Here is a 17,325-nt window from a genome sequence, read left to right as displayed (position 1 = left end):
TCTAGCTCTCCACAACTCTCCTTGACTTTTATCCCTTTTGAGAACTGGGCTTGGCCAGAGAAGATCAAAGACCACTCTGTTGAGTTCATCTCAATGGTATGTCTGGCCACGACCCATCTTCCTGCACCACTCATCATCACAGGGAACACCCCACCCAGGGCAGGACCAGGCCTGGGAATTTGGACTTGGGGCAGGCGTAGGTCCCAAGCCCCCCCCAGATCATCCCGCATTCTCAGCCACACACTGCAGATATTCCCACGACTTCCCTTCTCCTCCTCTTTTCTTGAGTCTTGGACTCTGAACACATACACTTGATTATGGCCTTCTCGTTATGGTCACTTATGAGGGAAACATTTTTTTTTTTTTATTGAGGATTTCATCTGTGCCAGACCATGTGCAGGTCAGTTATAAGCATTAAGTTTTTTGATTCTCATTGTAAGGTTGGACGACAAGAATAATAATTGCCAGTATTTATGGAGCAGCGATTATAAGTAGTGCTTTACACCTGTTTCTCATTTAAACTTCACACAGCAGGAAGAGGGTAGCTCTTATTATTCTTGTTTTGCACATGAAGCCATTGAGGTGTAGAGTAGTTCAGAGACTTAGGACCCAGCGGTCTGACTGCAGGTCACCAGCTCTGCATCACTATTCCTTATATCAATGGCGAGGTGGCTAGTTTGAGGGAAGGAGCAAATTCAGGATTTCACTCCAAATTCCTGTGCCCTCTGCCCCTCATCCCAGGGTCTCATCTCATGGTAACCCCGAGGACCAGGGACATATTCTCAGTGTCATTTCTCTCCTTCCTTCCATCCTCTCCCTCCAGACCTTCCAAATTTTAGCCCCTGGTTTTACACTCATCTTTTCTCATCCTAGTTCATGGCCCCTTCCTTCCCTTCCATTTAACTTCCTGCTCCTTCACCCTGGACAGCTGTGTTTGAGATCCCTGGTTCCCAGAGCCCACGGGTGTGGTCCTGAGCACTGATCCCATTCCTCCAAGCCCACTCAGGCTACCCCAACTCTGGGGTCAGCCAGGGGCTGAGATCTGATGAGAGGCATCCAGAGGCTGTCCAAACTCAGGAGTGTGGGAGCTGCCTGCAATTATGGGCCTAAATGGCCCTTCTGTTGGGTGAAAGCATTGCCCCCAAGGCTGACTTTTAACTCCTCTCCTGGTCTCTTATTTTCCTGCTCACATCTGCAAGTTGGAAGCTGTCAGGAAACAATCGACCCTTTGCTGGCAGAGGGCTGGGCTGACCACCCTACGTCAGCGTCCTCAGAACTCAGTCTGGTTTGGGGAGAGGAGGGCATCGCCCTGCATGACATACAGACTAGGGAGTCTGAGCAGAGCTTCCACCCAGGGGCTTGGGCTTCTCAAAGAAGGCTTCCTGACAGGAGGAGGCGGGGAGTGGGCAGCAGGAGGGAGGGAGGGAATCTGGCCAGTGCTTGGCCCTCCTGCCCCTCCCATCTTCTCAGCCCAGTCTTCTTAGCCCTGAGGGAAAGGGAGGGAGGTCAGATGCGCTGAGCCCTCCCTGTGCCAGGACCCCACACTGAGAGGAGGTTTGGATGGGGAGAAAGATCACTCTGAGCTCCATCACCATTCCAAACAGAGGGCTGGACACCAGACACATTATACATGCATTTAATAGACACAATCCTGGCAGGAAAGAGAGAAAGGCTTCACTCTCGTCCAGCAGGCAGCTCATAAGCATCGTGAGACAGGTGGGCTGACACTGAGATGGCGTGGGAGATACAGACTGCATCTGGAGGAAGGGAGGAGGGAGGCAGAGCTGATGGGGAGTCTCTGAAAGGCAATCTGACAGTGAATTTTGAAAGAGGGCGGGTTTGGCACAGAGTGGGTACTAGGAGCAGTCTGGGAACCGAGGGAGGGCGGAGACTGGCTTAGGCTGGGGAATGGGATTTAGACAGGATGCCAGGCTTCCTGGCAGCACAGGTGGACCTAGAGGAGGGGAGACAAGGGAAAGCACCTAGGTGAGCAGGGACAAGTGCAGACAGGCCAGGTGAGCAAGCGGAGCTGGCTTCAGGGTAGGGGTGAGGGAGTGGGGTGACTGCGTTCAGTGCTTATAGCTCTTCCGGCTGGAGGACGTGGTGGAGACAAACTTGACGCTGGAGCCGCTGCCCCCGAGGCCCCGGCTGCTGCTGCTGCTGAAGCTGGAGCCGCCCAGGCTGTGCCCACCACTGGTCGTGAAGGAGTAGCCGCTGCCCCCACCGAGGCCCAGGCTTCCACTGCCAATACCACTGCCCCCTCCGTAGCCACTGGAGACGGTGGAGGTGACCACAGCTGCCAGAAGAGAGGAGACATGGTCAGAACCAAGGGCAGGAGAGAAGACACCTGGGGCATCATGGACAGCTCCCTGAAATCCATGGGATGGGGCTGGGTGGTTTGCCTCTTTCCAGTTTTCCTGCCCACTTAGTGAGGTCACTGTCCCATGGCTCAGCCTAGTTTTATCTGCACCATAGCATCAGGTGTCCTCCCGGTCCAAATGGCTTCCTGCCTCTCCTCTGCTACTTGGCGCCTCTCTTCTTCTTCCAGAACTTACTGGGATGCCCGTCCTCTGGGAAGTTCTTGTACCCACCTGCCTTCCCTTTGATTCCCCTGCTGTTCTGTTCCCAACTCCCCCTGGCCCTGGTGTCTCCCTTCCTTCTGGAAGCTCACAGCTGGGTGTGGATACGTTTCCCTTTGTGTCCTCCAGTCCACGCTCTCTGAATCCCAAGGCAGGGCTGGAGTATTCTCGATAGGCCAAGTGACAGATGACCACTGGCTGGCTAACTCTGTCCCTTTTCTCCTCCCGAACTGCTCTGTCCCTAACTTTCAAACCACTCATCATCTTAAACATCTAGTACCTTACTTTGGGCTCTTCTGAAGGAAAGCTGAAATAAAATATAGACTCTGTTATGGGATGAATTGTATGCTCCCCAAAATGTGTCAAATACCTGTAAAGTGTCTTTACTTGGAAATAGGACCTTGTAGATGTAATCAGGTTAAGATAAAATCATTAAGGTGGGCCCTAGTCCATTATGACTAGTGTCCTTTTAAGAAGAGGGAAGATGTCCAAGTGAAGACAGACACACAGGGAAATGGCCACACGATCAGAGAGACAGAGGCTGGAGTGAGGCAAGGAACACCAAGGCTGGACAGCCACCACCAGAAGCCAGGAAGAGGCAAGGAGGGTCCTCCCTACAGGCTTTAGGGACACATGGCCCTGCTGATCCCTTCGTTTGTAATCTCTAGCCTCCAGAGCCACGAGACAGCACATTTCTGTTGTTTCTCACCCCCCAGTTTGTGGTCCTATGTTATGGCAACCTTAGGAAATAAGCACAGTGTTTAGGTGCTTTCAAGAAAGGAAACTTTAGAGGTTATGCCATCCAGTCCCCAGATTAGCTTTGAGGGTCTCTGGAGCCACTGGACAAGGACCTTAGGGAAGGAGGACCTCTGGGTGGTTCAGACGGATCTGCTTTATTGAGTCATGGTTAATATCATCAATCGCTAAGGTGTCAAGAAAACTGAACTCCCTTGTAGAGTGTAAGTTGTAAAAATTGTCTCTTGGCCTCACGATGCCAGCACTGAGCTCTGTAAATGGTGACTTCTGTGCTTACCAGTGCAGGCTGTGCAAGCTTGCTAATGAATGCCTCTCCTGCCTCTGGGGAGCAGCACCCAACTGCCGGGTCTCTTGGAACTTTCACTGCCTTGAAACCCTTGGTAGGTTTCTGTGTTATACTCCATAGAGTTAAACCAAGCAGTGGGGCTTCTCCCAGACTGTTCTGGAAGAGGCTGCCTAACTGGCAATGCCCTAGTGCCCAGCATGAAGGCTCTCTCCAAAGCCTGAGAGCAGACAAGATCTCTCTAGTGTGATCCAGTCTGGGCAGGGGAAGGTGTGGCCTGAGGATCCTGCAACCCATGTAGAAGGATGAGAGCAAACTTCCCATTACTCCCTTGTGGTGCCCTCTCAATTGCAAAGAGGTAAGGTCGGTGACTTTAAGGTCTCTCCTAATAGAAACTCAGAATCTCAAACCTTCTCAAAATGAACCTCCCATCGGTGGGATCCCCTCCAATGCCCCATATATCCCTGGCACCCTCCGGCATGCCCACCATCTCCCCAGTCCCCAGCCACATACACTCCAGATGACACAAGAGGATGTCATACTCACAGATATTAACTGGAGAAACGCCCTCTCCACTCAGCCTGACGGGGAGGAGGGGGGAGAAGGAAGGTTACTGTGGTGTCCAGCAGTTTGTGGTCATTTGAAATGACATTTGTGCAATTGTTTTCAATTCACTGAGAAAGCCTTCAATTATTTTTATTGTAGAAGTAATGGAGGTTGAAATTATTTAAATACCAGTAGTATTAAAAATAATAATCTAACAAATTAAATAATGCAGAGTTGGGGTTCATAGGAATCAAATCTGTTATCTCAGAATTTTTGGTGTAAATGCACTGGGAAGACCCAGAGGGATGGGATGGGATGGAGAGGGAAGCGGGAGGGGGGATCGGGATGGGGAACACATGTAAATCCATGGCTGATTCATGTCAATGTATGGCAAAACCACTACAATATTGCAAAGTAATTAGCCTCCAACTAATAAAAATAAATGGGAAAAAAATTTAAAAAAAGAAAATTGAAATTAAAGCGAATCATATGTTAGCGCCAGCTGGAAAGGCAGGGCTGTCATAGAACAAGAAGATCGCTCTTTCAACAATGGCCTATTGTCAGGTTACCGAGGTTATTACAGGTGTGGAGAGGAGTCTGAGTCATAAATGTAACAATAGCAATCATTGGTCTAGCCTTGTTGTAGCAACCAGAGTAGTTTTGCTTTAGCATCTTGAGGACAGAAGTGGCATTCATTATAAATGTAGACCTAGCCCTTGAAAAGGGCTACTACCTATTACCCACATTATGCCGCTTAATTCTCTCAATAACCCCTAAGTAGGTACTACAATCTCGGTTTTACAGATGGGGAAATTGAAGATCAGAGAGGTTAACTAACTTGCTCATGATCACAAAGCTGGATTTGAGGTCAAATTAATTTGACTCCAAAGCCCACATCTTGGGCCGTTAAAATGAGAGGGAGCTAACCATTTGCCGTGCCTCATCCATTGTTCTGAGAGCTTCACTGGTAGTCCCTCACTTAAGCCCTTTTAATAACATAGATGATAGAAGCTCTGGTTGTCCCATTTTACAGATGAGGACTGGAGAAATCACACAGCTGGTCACACGACTGGTAACTGGCAGAGTACAAAGGACCCAGCGGGCTTTGGGGATCATGTGACCTGGGCTCTTTATTCCATCACTAAAGACATAGAAAGCTGGGGTGGGGAGCGTTGGTGGGAGGATGATGCTGAATTTCCTAAGCTTATGTAGCTAGCTAGTGGTAGACCTGTTGGCCCAAATCCTAGGACAATTTATTCTCAATTCAGAGTCTTTCATACTACATATTCAGACCCATTGTGTGACCTAATTTCTCCTTTGATTTTATTTTACCTAGATCAAATCAGCTTCTAGATTTCTATGGGGTGCTAAAAGCAGTTGCACCTCAAATTTGGGATTGCTGATTATGATTTCCCTGGAAAGAAACTGCACCTGTATTCTTTGTCAGAGTCCAGTTCTACCAGCATTTTACTCCCTTTTCCAGGCAAGGAAGGGCCTGTATCAACCTGCGTGTATGCACGCATGCTAAGTCCCTTCAGTCATGTCCAACCTGAACCCCTAGGAAAGCCCAGGCTGCTGGGATGGGTGATCTGCCCTCACCTGCACTCCTCGCCCTCCAGCAGCTTCCTGTAGGTGGCAATCTCCACGTCCAGGGCCAGTTTGATGTTCATGAGCTCCTGGTACTCGCGCAGCAGCCGGGCCATGTCCTGCTTGGACTTTTGCAGGGCCTCCTCCAGGTCCACCAGCTTGGCCCGTGCATCCTTGAGGGCCAGCTCCCCACGCTGTTCTGCGTCGGCGATGGCTGTTTGCAGGCTGGCACACTATAAGGAAAGGAGGAAGCCATGAACCTTACTGATAACCTCTGGAAATCTGGTGCTTCTTGGGTAGGAGGCCTGTAAACGAGGCAGAATGACCTGGAAGACGTAAGTGTGTGGGGAGCTCTGGGTCCTGCCAGAATGTACCTGCTTCTTGACGTTGTCGATCTCAGCTCTCAGCCTCTGGATCATCCGATTCGTCTCAGAGATCTCTTGTTTGGTGTTGCGGAGATCATCGCCGTGCCGGCCAGCTGTGACCTGGAGCTCCTCATACTGACAGAACCAGAGCAGAGTCAGTCAACCCATCAAACTCTGGCCTGGGCACTACCTGCATGCCCAGCCTGGCCCTTGGTGCTCTGAGCAAGCCCATCCATGCACTCATCATTCACCCATCCCCTTGCTTGTTTCTTGACCACATCTACTCACCAGGCATGTCCTGGACTCTGGGAATATCATGAAGAGCATAATCAGACTCCTGCCTACAGTTTTTTTTTTCCTTTGAGATGGAAAATAATTGAACCAGGCTGGCATTTGATACCAGCAGTTATCAGTAAGGCTCATGGTTTTTTCCATTCCTTACCAGCCTGCATATTATTGAATTTATAGCTTCAAATTGAGATGAGTGTCCCTTAGGAAGTAAACTGAGTCCTATGGGGCTGTGATAAAGGAATCTGACTTAGATATGGAAGTGAGGGATGGAGTGGGGAATGGGCAGGAAAGTCCCTCTAGAGATGGAGATATTCAAGCTGGGCACTGAAGGCTGGGAAGTATTGACCAGCTCAGGGGAGAACATTCCAGACAAGAGAAACAGACTGTACATGAAGTCCCCAGAGTATGCAGAGCACGAGGAGTGAGAGATGATTTGGCACTGTCCTTAGGGAGTTCTTGGTCACGGGGCATACGTCAAAGATCAACTGTGACCAAGAAGTTTGGTGGCCCTCCTGATGCCAGTGCTAGGGAAATGGAGGCACTGCAGAGAAACACCATTGGAAGGAGCTCAGGCTATAGAGGACCCCGTTCTGAAGACTTTGTAACAGAATCCTCCATCTTAGGTGGCTCTCTGTCTAATGGTGCGAGTCTAGGACACCATCATTTAGGAGAAATAAATGCACCCTGTGTCCTCCAGCAGACTGGAGGAAACTCACACCTTGCCCAATGGAAGAAGAGCCCCTGCCTGAGTGAAGAGCTGTCCAGTTTAGAAAGTGCTGAATGGTTTGGCTTCTTCGTTTCTGGACACACATGGTTAAAGGCAACAACAGTCTTCGCCAACACTACACTTTGCAACTACCCCACTTCGAGTTAAGTGCATCCCACTTCCACTCACTACCAAGAAGCTACCTCTACCCTTGTACCCCTGGCACCTGACACCTGCTTCTCTTCTACCACTTGCAGTGGCAGGGACTAAGGCAGTGCAAAGACCAAGGCAAGGGATGACAGCCAGCTTGTAGGTGAGCAGCTGCCCTGGAAAAACATCTGCATTTGGCCGATAACTGATCTCATGGGTTGGACTATTCAGGCTGCTCTACCCCTCCAAAACCAAACCTTCTGGCCATCTGCACCTTTGGACAATAGTTCTCTGCAGTCATGCCAACCTCCCTCTTCCCAGGGCAAGCTCTCTTGTTTGGCAAACTGCTCATTTCTGCCTCCCAGCCCCACAGGACTGCTTGCTCAGCCTTTCAAGCCTTCCCTGCTCCTTGGCAATCTTTTGTCCCTTGCCACTTCCAAAGTAAACTAAAGCCCACCTCTTCTTGGAAGTGTTTTATTAATGCTTTTCCCCTTCTTTGAGTGTTCATTCATCTCATGGCCTCCCAGACCTCGGATTCCTTTTGTAGTTTGTTCATTTACAACTTTGTAATCCTGCTTGGCATATAGTAGGAACTCTATAAATAAACAAGCCCTTTGGAAACAGTTTTATGAGCATTTCTTGGTTGTTTGAGTCTCATCCAGCCCCCAGTCAGTTGACAAGTGGTGGGGGGACTGTGGCTGTCCTTCTGAGCACCCAGCATTGCCTGACCACTTATCAGTGTGTGTGTGTGTGTGTGTGTGCATTTCAAGCTAAGTTTTCACAGCCTCCAAGACACTTCTGCCAAGTTGAAAGAAACGGGAATGCTCACATGACTCCTGAGGCTTGTGGCTTGTAGTTAAACAATGATCTAAGGCTTCAGAGAACACTAGACCCACAGCCTATCACGGAGGTGCCCATGCTCACCTTGGTCTGGTACCAGGACTCAGCCTCAGCCCGGCTGCGGTTGGCGATCTCCTCGTACTGAGCTCTGACCTCAGCAATGATGCTGTCTAGGTCCAGGCTGCGGTTGTTGTCCATGGACAGGACCACGGATGTGTCGCTGACCCGTGTCTGCATCTGACACAATTCCTGCAGAGCCAGTTAACTCAGTGTCACCACCGCAAAAAAAGAAGGGGTCTTGAAATTACACAATTGACCACCCATCTAAGTCAGGAATCCTTCTTTGGCATCCCCAGCAAGGAGTGCCCAGCTCTTGCTATGCCAGCCGACCCCTGAGGAGTTTCTGGGTCATAAATCAGTGGAATGGGAGTGTGTCCCTAACATCCATTCTCAGGTCTCCCCTCTGTGCTTTTCCCCTGAATATTAAGGATGAGCAAGTGTTCTCTGAATCCAAATTAGAACGATCACGTTGAATATGACATATGTGATTCATATGCCAGCATTAAATGTTTCTTCAGGATGGGGTGATTTTTAGGACCGCCCCCCCCCAAACACAGTGTGACTTCATTGCTCTCTACCTGTCTGTTCCCTTCCACAGGCCCAGGTGTCTGCCGTCAGAGTGGAGATGCCCAGAAAGAGGTATCTTCAGGGGCCAGGAAGCACCCTGACCAATGGGCTGAGGGGCAGCTTGCCTTCTGACTTCTCTGAGACAGTAAAGAGAGAGATGGGTCTTGGTTCCTTGGGAATGTTACCCAGTGACATGGGAGTTTAGGAATCAACACTTGCTCCTTGCTCGGCCATGGGATGGCAGGGAGAAGACCCAGAGCTGGGGTGGGGTTAAGTGTAGCAGGATTTCAAGCAGTTCTTCCCAATCTCCATGGCCTCTCAAACCCTCCATCCCAGGGAGAGACACTATATGGATAACACTCTGCACCATCCTTTTCTCTTCAGGCTTTAGACACAGGAGGGACAAACACATGTGCAGGATCTTACCGCCTCAAAGAACATCTGGAGGAAGTTGATCTCATCGGTCAGAGAGTTGGCCTTGGCCTCCAGGTCCACCTTGTTCAAGTAGGCAGCATCCACATCCTGAAAAGACAGCACAGGATGCTCCTCTGAGACCCTGGCCCCAGGCAACAAGCCCCAAAGAAGCTGGGCAGACTCCGTGGCCCTTCTATCTTGGATTTTAGCAAACTCTGTATCTGGGGTTTAGGATTGGGGATGGGCAATTGCTGGGCAATTGTGGCTTGAGTCTCCTGGGCTAACAGAAAACAAGCAAGGTCATTGGGGTCATAAACATGTAGGCAGAATTTGGGCAGGTTTGAGTTCTCTAGATATTCTAAGGGCTGAAGTCACTTTTCTTGGGTGGCGCAAGGGTCTGTCACCCCACACTCCCAGATTCGGTTTTGAATCTTCTCCTTTGAGAGACATTTCCACCCACCTTCTTTAGAGCCACAAACTCATTCTCAGCAGCCGTGCGCTTGTTAATTTCGTCCTCATACCTGTAAGGACAGAGGAGAGGGGGCGAGCGGTGAGTAAGGGCTTGATTGAACTCTTCTCAGGCTGAGGTGGACTATTTGTGTAGCAAGAGACCTCTGTGTGACTTCAGGTGATTCACTTAACCTCTATTTCTCCCCCTATAAAAGGAGAATAATTTCTTCTGACAGCTTCTTTTCCCTTTTTTACTTTTGTAAGACTGAAAGGTGGGCATGGAGCTGACAGGGATAGTAAAACATATTTATGCAACTCCATCCTCTTAGAGAGGCACAATTCCAATCTTTAAAAAATTTTAGCTGTCTTAAGTGCCTGCTGGAACTGTGTGATAAACTTTGTTCAGGACACTGTTTTGGTCGATTTTGATGTATTTTCACTGAACCTCAGGGCAGCCATTTAAATAGTGTGGGTTTTTTTTCATAAGCAGGTGTTGCTTTAAAACAGAAACCAAGGGTGAGCCACCTAAGGGGTTGGCGAGGACCATCTTTTCTGTTGGATACCTCACCTACTGCAGCCTGGGTGATGGCAAGTCAAAATTGACTCCCTCAGGAGGATTGGATTGCCTGGTTCATACTCTAGGGTACACCTTAGCAATGCAGACATCTCAATAATAGAGCCCATGTCCAGTGTAGTTAAATAACAAACTAACTGTAAAATATTGCTTTCAGAGCTAGAATGTTTTCTTAGATGACACAGATGTCCCTTTGCAGTCATGGACTCAGATAAGAGTAGGCTTCTTGTTGGTAGTGATGCATGAGATGAGAGTCCCTTTGTTACCCCATACCTTGCTATCTTCTTCTCATGAGATGACGACTGCAAGTCCAAACCTCTCCGACACGGGCCTCTGCTCCTTTGCTCTCCTCTGGCCCTTGTAGAGAGGCGTTTGGGGATGACTGCGTGTAATCAGAAGGGTCTGTCACTCTCACCTGACTTTGAAATCCTCCACGACATCCTGCATGGTTCTCAGCTCAGCATCCAGCCTGCCTCGCTCGGTGGTGATGCTGTCCAACTGCCGCCGGAGGTCGGTGATGTAGGCATCGAAGAAGGGCTCCAGGCTCTGCCTCACAATCCTGGTACCCTGCTCCTGCAGGAGGCTCCACTTGGTCTCCAGGACCTTGTTCTGCTGCTCCAAGAACCGCACCTGGATGGGAGAAGAAGAGAATAAATTCTGGAGAACCTGGGGAGGCAGAGCCAGACACCACCCCAACAAAATAGAAGAGAGGAAAAGTACTTTTCACCTGACACCTGTCTGCCAATGATATAACTGACAACTCCTGTCGAAATGGAAAAGCCCATCAAGTTACCCTGACATTCTCTGGGGCTCCACAGAACTAGTGTAGTGGCTCCTTGATGGGGAGCTGCCATTCTTAGAGTGTCTCTACCACCCCTGCTCTGGGTTAGGTTGGTTTTCTCAGGGAACTTAAGAACTTCACATTTCCCTCTGTGTTGGCTGGACCAGCCAACATGGCTCCCAAGGAGAAAAGGGAAATACCCACAAGTCCTGTGGGGCAAGCTGGCCCCACCTGCAAATACTTCTGCCCCTGGGGGATGCTTGCTGAGGGAACGTGCTTTCCCGCAGGGAGGCTGTTGGGTGATGGCTGCTCTCTGCACTGGGGCCTCCCCAAGAGTTCCTGGCACCCAACCCCATGGACCAGATGCAGCTCCCAGCTCACCTTGTCAATGAAGGAGGCAAACTTGTTGTTGAGGGTCTTAATCTGCTCCCGCTCCTCTTTCCGCACCCGTTGGATGTTGGGGTCGATTTGCAGGTTGAGGGGAGTCAGGAGACTCTGGTTGACGGTGACCTCTTGGATGCCTCCAGGGGGACAGATGGCGAAGCTGCAGCCCCCATGGCCCCCTCCAACTCCACCCCCATAGCCGAATCCACTGCTGACCCCAAACCCGCTGCTCGCCCTGCCACCAAAGCCACTTCGGAAGTTGCTGCCACACCCACTGATGGAGACCCGCTTGGTTCCCCCCAGGTTGTGGAGGCTACGGCTGCCGAAGCCGCTGATCCTTCCGAGTCCTCCGCTGCCCCCCGGGGAGTGGGTCACAGAGACGGAGCTGAAGCAAGAGCGGCCAGCGGCTGGGGTGGTGGCTGAGGCTGTGCTGAAACCCCTGCGGCTGCTGGTCTGGAAGGTGATAGTGGACTGTCTGGACATGGTGTCTGGGAGAGGCTGGTGAGGAGCACTCCTGCTGTGGGTATGTGTGAAGGGGGATGGAGAAGACAGGGCGTCTGGGGTGCCCTGGCCCCCTGGGCTTTTATGGGCTCCGGGAGGGGGCGGGGCATGCTCCTGCAGGCCTCTGATGGCATCTTCTCGGCATCCACCAACCCTGAGCCCACACTCAGCTCCCCTCCGAAAAAGGCGTAAAAGCCACGCGCTTGTTCCCTGGCATCCCTCCCCCACATGGAAACTCCTTTCCAGTTGCAACTTGATCAGCAGACGAATGAGAAGCATGTTAATTGTCTTCAGTCATGTCCTAATCATGCATTATAAAATGGACTCAGGAAACACTGCCTCATTTCCAAACCTCTCTTAGCCCTGGGACCAACTCCCTCCTGTGCAAACATCTTGTGTCAGCCCCAGTGACTGTGGTTCCCTGTTTCCTGTTCCTTCTGACCCCTTAGGTGTGCGTCTTACTGCTGAACTCTTTCTCAGCAATTATCCCCCAGAGCCCCCACTCCCAGCCCCAACCCTGGCCCAAGCTGTCCCTCCAGATCTTAAAAATCCTGCTCTCCACCCATCTTTTTCAGGAATCCACCCCATTTTGATGGCCCCTTTGTTTTACTCTGAAGCTGCCATCTGTACTGTGCAGGTCACATCAACGTTCTGGGCGTAAGTGTGTGTGTTTGTGTGACCATGTATGTCCTGTCCACTCCAGTGTAACATGACCCTCAAGGTCAGGTCCTCTGCCTACATGGAGAGAAGCTTCAAGAATGGGAAGATGGGTTTGAACCCCAGCCCTGCCACCTCCTGAAGGTGAGACGTGGGGCCAGTCCTGAAACATCTCTGGGCCTCAATTTGAGTGTCTGTAAAGTGGGGCTTGTGATGACTATTCATGGGAAAACAGATTTTGCAATGCCAAGGACATGCAGATGCTGAGCCAACTCAACAGAGCCTTCAGCAAGGTGCCCATCCTGAGGCAAGTACTCAGGATTTGAAAGCAGCACAATACACATTCTTTTTTCTTTATTAACAGGCTATGGTCCTGTTGGGAAGACTAAATCGAGACACACTGAGGAACTTATGAAACGATGATGCTGCTTAAAACACTGCCTCTTGTCTCTGTTTGAAGCCACCTCATCCCAGAAGTCTCCTTGACCAGCCACTCCTCCTGTTGATGGCCAAGAATGCTGACCCTTTAATCCTTCATCAGAAAGTCCCATGGCTACTCTGAATAGAGGGCTTGTTCATTTCCCCCCGTTAGTCTTAACATTTTTTTTTAATTAGAAACTTTTATACAGTTTTAAAAGGTTACTTTGCATTTGCAGTTATGACAAAATATTGGCTATATTCCTCACGTTGTACAACACATCCTTGTAGCCTATCTTAAACTCAATAGTTTGTACCTCCCATTTCCCAACAGCTATATCGCCCCTTCCCACTGGTAATCACTGGTTTGTTTTCTATATGTGTGAGTCTTTCTTTTTTTTTTATAGCACTAGTTTGTTGTGTTTTTTTATATTCCACATATAAGTGGTATCATACAGTATTTGTCTTTCTCTGTATGACTTATTTCACTTTAGCATAATGTCCTCCAAGTCCATAAATATTGCTGCAAATGGCAGAATTTTGTTCTTCTTTATGGCTGAGTAGTATTCCATTGTATATATATATTCTTTATCTTCCACATATTCTTTATTCATTCATCTGTTGATGTACACTTAGATTGCTTTCATATCTTGGCATTTGGAAATAGTGCTATAAACATAAACATGTGGAGGCTAAACAATATGCTATAAACAATAAGCAATCAATGGATCATGGAAAAATTAAAGAGGAAATCAAAAAATTCCTAGAGTTGAATGAAAATGAAAATAAGCTGATTCAAACCCTACGGGATGCAGTAAAAGTAGTTTTTCTTCATGCTTTAAAAATTGGAATAGAGTTGATTTACGGTGTTTCAGATGTACAGCAAAGTGATTCAGTTTTATAACTGCAAAAGCAGTTATAAGGGGGGAGTTTATAGCATCCCCGCTGGTCTTGTTGATCGTGTCTTCAACCTCCATCAGTCTCAATTGATAAGAAGGCTCCTGGTTCCCTTTCTTCTGTATCTCATCTCCCCATGGAGGGTGGAGGTGGAGTCAGACAGAAATTGTTAGATCTTTTGTCTTGCTGACTTCTTGCCTCTTACAGTGGCTTTAAAGGATGGGAGAGGGAGAGAGGAGCTGAAATGTATTCTGTTTGTGTTTTGTGCATGAGAAGTCAAGTCCCCATGTGGTAAATGAAAGAGATCAGCATTGTCTAGCTAGAGAGAAGCAGAGCTACATTCTGTGGTCTCTCCATGCAGGGGTCCTTTCAGAGGTGCACCAGTGGGTTGGCAGATTCTCACCAGCCTGGAACGGCAACTTGGCACTCAGGGCAGTGGTTTTCTGTTCTCTATGCTATTTCCTTATTGGGGCTGAGGCCAGGGAGTGGGCCTCTCCTCCGTTGAGAGAGTGTTTGAGAGTCTCAGTTTCCACGGGGAGCCTGTGAATCATAGCTTTTGTTGATACAGGCCAGGAGGAGCACAGGAGTTTTCTCGCTTGGTTGCCAAAGTGTCCAGGTCCCAGCTGGGGTGGTGCATGTGTCTGTGGTGGAAAGAAAAATTGTCTTTGTTTTCTGTACTCATGGCATGATAATCTTTCTTTCAAAAGAAGGGTTACTTGTTTTCTGAGCCATGCTGAGTAAGTTCTTCAGAGTTTTCCATGGAACAAAAGCTGGTAAAGGGTCAAGGCTGGGAGGGCCTTCACTGACCCATCCATGAGAATGGGGTCACCACAGCCCTTACCCATTGATTTTCCCATCTGGAAGCTGTTCCAGGCTGCCTGCCCTCCTGGATCATGCCTTTACTGGCCAAACCCTCTCCTGGGAGCCTATTCCAGGTGCTGCTATTCATCCCATTTCTAATCTTATTTCCCTCGGCCATCATGTCTTGTCTGGGGTTGCCCACTTCCTTCCTTCCCTTCTTTCTCTCTCTAATTCTCCTACCTGGACCATTGTTTCCAAAGCTGGTTTGTCTTAGATGCTGACTTTGATGAAGTAAATGGAAATAGATAAGTCTTACCCCTCCTCCTCCTCATTCCCTCTCCTGTAACCTTTGACCTTCACTGTGACCTTTACTCTGATGGGTGATGTCTATATGAATGCCTAGGACACCCCAGCCCCACAACAGCCTATGGAAACTTCAGGACTTAGAGATTACAAACATCTCTGCTTTCCTTCCTGCCAATGAAGTTTTTTGTTTTGATTTTTAACCTCCTTTATAATTCTGCTTTGAACCTTCCCCCAAGAAGACTTCCTAGTAAACTGTGCCCAAGGACTGCCCCTTCACACCTGTTCCCAGAGCAGGCCTGTGCCTGTGCTTGGCTTGCACGTCGGCATGTTTTTCACTTGCTTTGGCTTCCTGGTGGTCTGTGGAGGGGTAGGGTGTGTCCCCTTCCCCTGCGCTGTTTCCTAGCCCCCATAGGGAATTGTGACCATAGTTCACTGGATGTAGGTTGTCTAGTTTAAAAAAAGAGCTTTAAGGAACACATTTCTTTCTGTTCTCCGAAACTGCTGAATCTCTCCAACCCTGTGTTGTTGGGTTTGTCTGGGAGGAGTTCTCTTGAGGTTTGGGGAGTGGTGGATTCAAAAGAGATGGTATGGGCCCTGGTGCCTGAGGCTGGGAGTGGCAAACTCCTCTACGCCCTGGTTCCTGCCCCTCTGCTCAGGGTGGTCTCTCCTATCCTCAGAGGAATGCTGTCACTCTTGGCTGTGGTAGATTTCAAGGAGACTGACCTGTAGTGGCAACAGGGCTTGAGGTTGGTGGAGCAGGGGAGGAAGGCATGGAGGCATGCCTCCCAATGCTATGGGAGTAGAGAACACAGCAAGGAGCCTGGGCTTCCAGCCAGGCCAGAGCCAGAGAAGGGCAGGCTGGAGGGGGCAGAGAGGACTAGGCCATTCTCTAGAGCAGGCTGCCTGCTGCTTAGAGCCCAGGGTCCTTGGGCACAGTGTCTCCTGGGATTGAGGATAGGGAAGATAATTCTGTTGGATGGTACCTGAGACATCCCAACAGAAACACTCTTCAACCTTAACTGTTCTTGCCTGTGCAGCTGACTTCCTCTGCCTTTGGCATCTCCAACAGGCACCACCCAGCTTCCCTTTAGAGGTGTCAAACCCTCCAGCCCATGGCGCCTTTGCTCTCACATTCTGTGGAAACAATGCAAAGATGAAACTTGCCAGTTGACTTCAAGAAACTATCAAGATTCAGGGCTTGAAACGTGTGCTTGTACATGGCCAGACCTCACCTGATCTGCTCCCCTCCACAGCTCACATAACCAGACTTTCACTTGGGCCCAGATCTGATGGGCAGGTAGAGTCTAGTGTAAGTAAGCAGGTGGCCCTCAAGGTCCCTTCACCAATTTTAGCAGCAAATTAAGGTGCTCTTCCCATTCAAACTTGTGCTTAACAGAGGCAAGATGGAGCAGCCCCTTCCTTCCATGATCAAACACTTCAGACACACCCAACAGATGTGCCTGTACAAGGCACAGATGGACACAAGTGTTCTTAAGAACATCCACAAAGCAATGATCTACACATGAATGTAGTGTATACTGAGTGTGTCAGGATCAAGAGGTGAAGCAAAGGAACAGAGGCAATGTTTAGAGCTGCAGAAGACTTAGAAAGGAGGAAATCAAGAGAAGGAAGTATCAAAGATCACACAGCCAACTGGTAGACCAGCCAGAGCTTCCTCTCCCTTCTGATGCCACATTTGGCCTGAGACTCCTTCATACCACAGTGCCTGTGAGAAAAGCTCCCTGTTGCCTGGGCCACACAGCAGGGGTTCTTCCTGGAGGAAGGGGGTGGTACGACGCCAGTGTCTCAAGGGCTCTTGCAGTGCAAGCCTATAGGAAGCCTCTGGAAGGTTTCCAATGTGTCTTGGCCATCTGCCCTGACCACACTAATGGCTGCCCTTGTCCCCAGGAGGGGGCCCTTCACCAAGTCTCTCTGGTTGGTGCTGAGGAGGAGATGCCAAACAAGGACACTATTGTGAGAGGAAAGTGGGGTAGAAGAGCCCCTGTGGCTTTTCCTGGGCTGTCTGTGAAGAGAGGAACACACTACCTAGGAACCCTGGCGAGTCATTCATGGCTCATTGCCATGGCCTGTGGGCCCGTGGGTGGGCTGGGCGATACTTGAGCACCAAGGGAAACTCTTTACACCATCCCTTTGCCTCATTACGGGGCTTGGGGCTTGCTGTCGCGGGTGGGTGTGTGTGTCACCAGCTGGGAAGTAATAGCCAAAGGTGTCAGCCTTCCCCCCGGCACTGAGTTCAGTACCACCTCAGTGTCTTGTGAACTTGAACATCACAGAAACGCTCTCCTCCTTCCTGCTTTCTAGCCTCATCATCTCAGTTATTCTGAAGTGAGCCATCAGACAAGGTGTAGTTGTTCATTTATTTATTCCTTCAACAAATACTTGTGGAACTTAC

The 17,325-nt window shown here is 49.5% G+C and overlaps 1 protein-coding gene across 1 annotated transcript; it reads right to left on the bottom strand.

Annotated features, from left to right (window-relative positions):
- Window positions 1-1,620: 1,620 nt before the first annotated feature.
- Window positions 1,621-11,904, bottom strand: LOC122681413 (keratin, type II cytoskeletal 75). Its single transcript, XM_043883496.1, has 9 exons — window positions 11,331-11,904; window positions 10,584-10,798; window positions 9,605-9,665; window positions 9,157-9,252; window positions 8,188-8,352; window positions 6,126-6,251; window positions 5,764-5,984; window positions 4,165-4,199; window positions 1,621-2,296 (listed from the first exon to the last, which is right to left on the bottom strand). The coding sequence occupies exons 1-9, from the start codon at window positions 11,814-11,816 to the stop codon at window positions 2,070-2,072; spliced, it is 1,632 nt and encodes a 543-aa protein (XP_043739431.1). The 5' UTR covers window positions 11,817-11,904; the 3' UTR covers window positions 1,621-2,069.
- Between the last annotated feature and the right edge of the window lie 5,421 nt (window positions 11,905-17,325).

The sequence above is a fragment of the Cervus elaphus genome, chromosome 3, assembly GCF_910594005.1.
Source record: "Cervus elaphus chromosome 3, mCerEla1.1, whole genome shotgun sequence".
Lineage (NCBI taxonomy): Eukaryota > Metazoa > Chordata > Mammalia > Artiodactyla > Cervidae > Cervus > Cervus elaphus.
This window is presented reverse-complemented; position numbering and strand designations above follow the sequence as displayed.

Excerpts from the sequence above, each read along its gene's own strand:
- LOC122681413 (XM_043883496.1), bottom strand. The coding sequence starts at position 11,816 with ATGTCCAGACAGTCCACTATCACCTTCCAGACCAGCAGCCGCAGGGGT. Across the intron at positions 8,353-9,156 it reads TCCAGATGTTCTTTGAGGCG|GAATTGTGTCAGATGCAGAC; the intron begins GTAAGATCCTGC and ends CTGGCTCTGCAG. Across the intron at positions 6,252-8,187 it reads AGTCCTGGTACCAGACCAAG|TATGAGGAGCTCCAGGTCAC; the intron begins GTGAGCATGGGC and ends TGGTTCTGTCAG.